The sequence below is a fragment of the Melitaea cinxia genome, chromosome 17 (genome assembly GCF_905220565.1).
Source record: "Melitaea cinxia chromosome 17, ilMelCinx1.1, whole genome shotgun sequence".
Lineage (NCBI taxonomy): Eukaryota > Metazoa > Arthropoda > Insecta > Lepidoptera > Nymphalidae > Melitaea > Melitaea cinxia.
The window spans coordinates 10858001-10865097 of record NC_059410.1 but is presented as its reverse complement, the minus strand read 5'-3'; the positions used below and the strand labels follow the sequence as shown (position 1 = coordinate 10865097).

Here is a 7097-nt window from a genome sequence, read left to right as displayed (position 1 = left end):
AAGACATTAGGACCTGTTTCACCTCAATTAATAAATTACAACTTCACAATTGCAAAGAAAATATATCCCACAAATAAACGATTAATAATGATAATTCGATGCTGAAAAAAGACTTGATAAACAATTATATATTGGATATCGTCATATGTCAAATAGCGTTGTGACTACCACAACACACCTGAAACCATCGTTTAACCAATTCACTTCACTGTTACCTTTATCGTTATAAAAACAAACCGAGTTACTGTTTCGCAGTCCTAGATCAGCCTGTAAGCTATTTAAGCAATTGCTTAGGGCATCTCGTCTAGGGTCAGTCCCGTCCAGAGACGACCGAAAAAGCAAAACGAGCACACGAAAATTAAAGCAATTTCAAAATTCGCTCGTTTTAAATTGTCGTTAACGTTCGGTTTATCTATATATTAATACGCGAAGCGGATACTTTGTACCCCTTTTAACGAAATTTGCGACCCCGCAAACGTTGTTTTGCCATATATGTTATTAAGCCCCTTAATGCCCTTCTCCTTATAATTTAGGGGTATGAAAATAGATGTTGGCCTATTCTCAGACCTACCCAATATGCACACAAAATTTCATAAAAATCGGTCCAGCCGTTTCTGAGGAGTATTGTAACTAACATTGTGACACGAGAATCTTATCTAGTTTTATATGAAAGAGACTTATAGTTAATAGTTAATAGTAAATTAAATATTGTTTTAAATTTTTTTTGTATTTTATTAAAACCTTCCGTGGGGCTTAAGGAACATACAAAAAAATAAATTATTCGAATTGGTCGAACCCAAAGAGGTGTTGCTCTTTGGGTTCGACCAATTCGAATAATTTATTTTTTTTTTAATTGGGAGGGGAGGGAGGAACGTTTTTTACCTTTGTTTTTACCGATACAAAACTGTCTGTCATTTTGTGCGGGGGGGAATCACACACAAGCACACTTTATCTAATTCCCACACAAAAATAAAAGTCTGTCACTACGAAACTCAGACATACTAAATTAAAAACACACTTACATTTTTCACACACAGATAGATATACTCTGTGTCATTACAGTATAATGAAATGCCGCAACTACACTGACAAGTTGCTTAGAGCCGTGGTTGTAACAACTGTCGATACGCATTATCGATAAAAATTTAAGTACTCGGTTAGAGAAATTAGGTTTTTAAAGTGATACAAAGGTAAGTTGTTATTATAAAGATGGACTTTATTTATTATGTACTACAATAATTAGCATGTCAAAAAAAAAACTAAATGTTTATATCATTTTAAAAACCAGTGACATTAGTTGGATTAGTTTTCTATAAATATGACGAATACATTTTTGTGGGTTTTCTTTTTTCAATAAGAAAGAAATTCTTGTACCGGTATATTTTTCCATAGTTAATCTTGCCAGTTTCACACTTGAAAGTCAGAGATATTGAAATAATTTGAGCAAATGACACTATTTCTTGTGGATGTCAGGGTTAGTCTGTTCTTACAATTTTGTTCCATGTATGCCTTAAATTTGGATCTTGAGGAAACCTGCAAAACTTAATATAAAACATTATGGTCGAAGTTCATACTAAGTAATTCTAGTAAAATATGTTAATACTCGTAAGTATTGTATTATATTTAATTTTTTTTTTGCAATTTTCTTATAAAACTATGTATATTAAAAGTAAGCTCGCAATATTATATTATAAATAAATCAGAATCTCAAATACTAAGTAATTCTAGTAAAATATGTTAATACTCTTAAGTATTGTATTATGTTTAATTTTTTTTTGTATTTTTTTTATAAAACTATGTATATTAAAGGTAAGCTCGCAATATTATATTATAAATAAATCAGAATCTCAAATATGTCTGTCTCCTCCTTTGCCTTTGCCGTTTTTATCGATAACTATCTACAAACAAACCGGTAACAACACTATCGCTCGGCGACAGCAACTTCTCGGAAATAGACTCGGATCAGTCGTTCGACCGATCCGCATATTGTATGAGGGCGAGCGGCTTGTGTTGGCAAACAAATCCGAAACAACATGACCGATACCATTTGTAATTTTTACATTAAAAAAGGTTTCAACGAAGTATACAGTAATAATGTGATTAAAAAATACTTACATACGAAAGGTAACGCCATCTTTTAGTAAATTTGATGTGGCAGATCTCTTTTTGTAGCAAAAAACAGAACAATTTAGCTTTTTTTTTGAAGGACGTGATTTAATCGCGCAACTAGATATAGTAGTGATCAGTGCGGCTGCAACTAGTTTTATTGTACGCGTAGGTCCATTTGAACTTATACCTTGACAGAGGGGAACGCCTGTTCATGGCTACTCTCCTCTGGGTTGCTTTATGGGTCGAACTATTTTCGAGTTAGGGTGCATTTTCATTCGCAGCGCACTTCCTGCAGCGCTTGAGTTAAGCTGGAGTCAGACGCGGAGGTTGCAGGTATTATTGTAATAGCTCTAAATAGCGTTATTCTAACGTCAGAACTTAACAATGGGTATCTCCATAACCATGGGGTTTCGTAGGGTGGAAGTGGTACCGGGGTAGCCCGTTCATCCCTCCAAAACCCCATAAATCGACGGCCCGTAATCTAGAGAATAAAATTAATGGTTTTAATAGTACCAACTCAGCAAATCGGAATATTGCGAAGAGTGGAAGTAATTAATCGGTGCTGTCGACTGTTGGTCGACTATAAATTAGTAAATTGTATCAACTTTCAGATTGAAGTCAATTAAAAAATAATTGTCAGTGTCTTGTGACAACAAGAGTGTCAAACAACACAAGTGGAGAGTTCTCTTTTTTGGCGGGAAGAGAAACGCGCCTTTTTTAAAATCGTCCTATAATTAAAATTAATTTTAATAGTATTTAATATTAAAAAATAAATAAAAATGCAAGGAGAAAGCGATGGAGATGAGGAGGAGCGATCAGTGAAGTCAATATCAGGAAAAAAAAGAAGAATTACAACTCCAACAATAGATAAGTATAAGACATACACTAAAAATGGATATACAAGACAATATCCAGACAACAGCTCAAATGGCGACTTTGTGGTTTATTTAGAACATTTAGATAGAGAAATTAAACTTGGCAATATGAATCCTTTAAACCTCTCCAAATATTTCAAAAATATCAAGGGGGTTCATGAGAGAGCAAGGATTAATTCAAATAAAATTAAAATATCTTTCAAACAGGCAGCTTTAGCGAACGATTTTTTGAAATCCCGATGCTTATTAGAGCATAATTTAAGAGCATACATACCTGCATCCTCTGTGGAAAGGGTAGGGGTTATTAGATATATTCCGAAAGAAATAGGAAACAAGGAATTATTTGAAAAAATTTGCTGTGATAGAGACGTTGTTGGAATACGTAGATTCATGAAACGCGAAAAAGGTAATTTAATCCCATTATCAACCATATCAATAACATTTTCAGGTACTTCTCTACCTGAATATATTTTATTAGACGGATGGAGATATAAAGTACATACTTATATCCCTCCGTTATTACAATGTTTTAAATGCTTAAAGTTCAATCACTCAGCTAAAATATGTCGTAGTGAACAAGTTTGTTCTAAATGCTCTGAAAATCATTCATATAAAGATTGTAGTTCTGAAACGTTAAAGTGTACTAATTGCTCTGGAAATCATCTAGCTATTTCAAAAGATTGTCCAATAAAAGCAGCTAGAATATTAAAACATAGGCAATCTTATGCAATGGCTACTATAAATAAAGATTTTGTAAACTTTCCAGCTCTTCCTAAGAGTAGCATACAGAAATACACAGGAAAAGTTGACAGTAATAAAAATATAGAATTACCTCATGTACCAACAAAAACAGATAACTTTAATATCTCAGATATTGTAAATAATACAAAAGTCATGAACTCGATAATAAAAACATTAGTAGCATTAGGAAATTCGGAATCAATTAAGACCACATCTCATATTAAGGAAATTTTTATTAAAAACTTATCTGAATAATGGATAGTTTAAAACTAGTACAACATAATATACAAAGTATTAATAATAAAAAACCTTTGTTACAAACACTTTTATTTGATAATGAAATAGATATATGTTTATTAAATGAAACATGGTTAAAAAGTTCCCATTCACACTTTTACATGCCTGGATATGATTTTATTTTTAAAAATGCTGAAAATGAACATGGCGGTGTAGCCTTTTTAATTAAAAGTTCTATAAAATATGTCCAACTTTCAACTCCAAATTTCCAAGATGTTCAAACGATTGCCATTTCTGTTGATACAAAAGTCGGTCCTCTAACTATTCTATGTGTATATTGTCCACCTAAAAATAAAATTAATATTTCTAAATTAAAAAATATTATAACCAGTCTCCCTAAACCATACATAATATCAGGTGATTTCAATGCGCATCATGTAGCATTTGGATGCACTTTAACTAAAACTAGAGGTAAAAATCTATATGATTTAATAGATGATCTAAATTTGTGTATTCTTAATACTGGTAGTGCCACTACTGTACGTAGGCCAAATGACAACATATCTGCCATTGATGTTACTTTAGTTAGTCCAGAGTTAGCACCCATATGCGACTGGTATGTGGGTGAGGATCCATTAGGTAGCTATCATTACCCTACATTTACTAATATAATTGCATCTCCAAATACTTATGACTTTAATAAAAATGTAAATAAATATATGTATAATAAGGCTAATTGGGAAAAATACTATTTTCTCTCAGAAAGTCATTTCATTAATTTTAAGATAACCAATGAAGATCCTGTAGGATCTTACAACAAATTTTGTAATATCCTAAATAATTTAAAAGAGGAATGTGTTCCCAAATTGAAATATTACACAAAAAAGAGAGATAATAAAGCCCCTTCCCCTTGGTGGAACGACATTTGTGCAAAGGCTGTAAATGATTGTAAATCAGCTTTATGTAATTACCGACGGAATTTAAATATGGAAAATTATCTTAACTATAAAAAAATGGAAGCTACGAAAAAGAGGATTATTAAAGAAGAAAAAAGGAAAAGTTGGAAAAATTTATGCACTTCATTTAATAGATACACTCCCATTAGCAATATATGGAATTTTATAAAAAGATTTAATCGCATAAAAATAGGTTCTAACAGTAGAAATGATAGTTTTATACCAGACTTTTTTGATAAATATACAAAGACTGGAGTTGAAAATGATACTTGTTTAGATAATTTATTTGATAAAACAAAAGAAGATAAAAATAATGAATTTCTTCTAAAACAGTTTAGTTGGGATGAATTTAATAGTGCTTTACAGTCAAGGAAAGATTCGACACCTGGTTTGGATGATTTTCCATATTTAATGATTAAAAAGTTACATAAAGTAGCACAATTAGTTCTTCTAAATATATACAATCTTTTATGGTCTTTTCAAATTGTTCCTGAATCGTGGAAAACACAATGTATTCTTCCAATTTTAAAAAATAATAAACCAATTCAAGATCATAACTCTTATCGTCCTATCTCTCTCACTTCTTGCGTAGGGAAAATATTTGAACACATGATTAAAGTAAGGTTGGATTATTTTGTAGAAACAAATTCTTTATTACCTGATTATCAACTAGGTTTCAGAAAAGGTAAAAGTGCAGTTGAAGGCTTCGTTTCATTCATTGCTGACATCAAAAATTCTATCTTTGCTCACTCTAATGCAATATGTGTATTTCTGGATGTTGAGGGTGCATATGATAATGTGAACCTGTTTCAATTGATCAGAGTTTTGAGTGAATTAAAAATACCTGGAAAGTTATTAAAATGGATATTCAACTTTTTTTATAATCGCACAGTATATGTTAAATTTAATAATATTATACATGGGCCTAAGTATGCACATAAAGGATTAATGCAAGGTGCTATCTTATCACCAATTTTATACAATCTCTACACGTCTCAGATCCAAAATAATGTAAGAGAAAATAATGTAAATATCCTACAATATGCAGATGATTTAGTCGTGTATTCTATTAATCAAAATATAAATATAGCTAAATGTAGTATAAACCAAGGTCTTAGTCAATTGCAAACTTTTTACCATAATAAACTTAAATTAAATATTAATTCTACCAAAAGTTCTGTTATGTTATTCGGAAAATCAAATTGTAATGTTCAAGTTACATATAACAATGAAAACATCCCTATTGTAAAGGAACAAAAATTCCTTGGTGTAATTATAGATAATAAACTTAAGTTTAATAGCCATATTGATTGTATATGTAAAAGAGCTTATAAAAGAATCAATATATTAAGATATTTAGCAGGAGTTTTTTGGGGTGCTGATGCAAAGATTCTAAGTATTTTATATAAAAGCATAGTAAGAAGCCACTTTGACTATAGTTGTATTGCCTATATAAATGCTAGACCATCTCTGCTAAAGAAACTAGATATTATTCAAAATAGGGCATTAAGAATAATTACGGGAGCTATGAAATCTACACCAATTAACTCAATGGAAATTGAAACAGGTATTCCTCCTCTAATATTAAGACGCTTGATGTTAGCTCAGAAATTTTGTCTAAAAATGCTTGCAATAAACTCTTCTTTACCTGTTAGGAAGTTAACGTTAGTAGAAGAATTATCGAGTTGTATAATGTCTTCTACAAATATTATTAACGCTCAATCAATAAATTCTGCAATGCTTCCGCAAATGTCAGCTATTTTACATTTAACGATAAATATCTCAAAATCTGTCTATTCTAGCTCTCTATGGCCTATTTATGGATATAAATTTGAAAGCATTTGGGAAAAAAAATTTACAATTATTCTCGATATCAATAGTAAAACAGAACTGCTTAGAATATTAGATCATAAAAAAGATTTTTATAAAATTTATACGGATGGATCCAAAAGCACCCAAGAAGTTAAAGCAGCTTATTTCGACAGTAATTTAGGCTGTACAAAATGTATTTTACTAAACAACAATTGTTCAATTTTTACTGCAGAATGTTACGCAATTTATATGGCATTATTATATGTAAATTCCAGTAGTAATGTTAGAAATGTTATTATTATTAGCGATAGCAAAAGCGCTTTATTAGCTATAGACAGTTGTAAATTAACATTTAAAACAAATTATT

At 30.8% G+C, this 7097-nt stretch overlaps 1 protein-coding gene and 1 long non-coding RNA gene across 2 annotated transcripts; one reads left to right on the top strand and one right to left on the bottom strand.

Moving 5' to 3' along the window:
- The first annotated feature begins 2797 nt into the window (after positions 1–2797).
- On the top strand, positions 2798–4046 carry LOC123661922. The gene has a single exon (XM_045596856.1). The coding sequence runs from the start codon at positions 2889–2891 to the stop codon at positions 3978–3980; it is 1092 nt and encodes a 363-aa protein (XP_045452812.1). The 5' UTR covers positions 2798–2888; the 3' UTR covers positions 3981–4046.
- A 1528-nt stretch (positions 4047–5574) lies between these two features.
- On the bottom strand, positions 5575–6727 carry LOC123661923. Its single transcript, XR_006744410.1, has 2 exons — positions 6567–6727; positions 5575–5762 (listed from the first exon to the last, which is right to left on the bottom strand). It is a non-coding gene; the product is annotated as an uncharacterized LOC123661923 (long non-coding RNA).
- Positions 6728–7097: the final 370 nt, after the last annotated feature.

Bases quoted from the DNA above. Each gene is read 5' to 3' on its own strand.
- LOC123661922 (XM_045596856.1), top strand. From the start codon at position 2,889: ATGCAAGGAGAAAGCGATGGAGATGAGGAGGAGCGATCAGTGAAGTCA.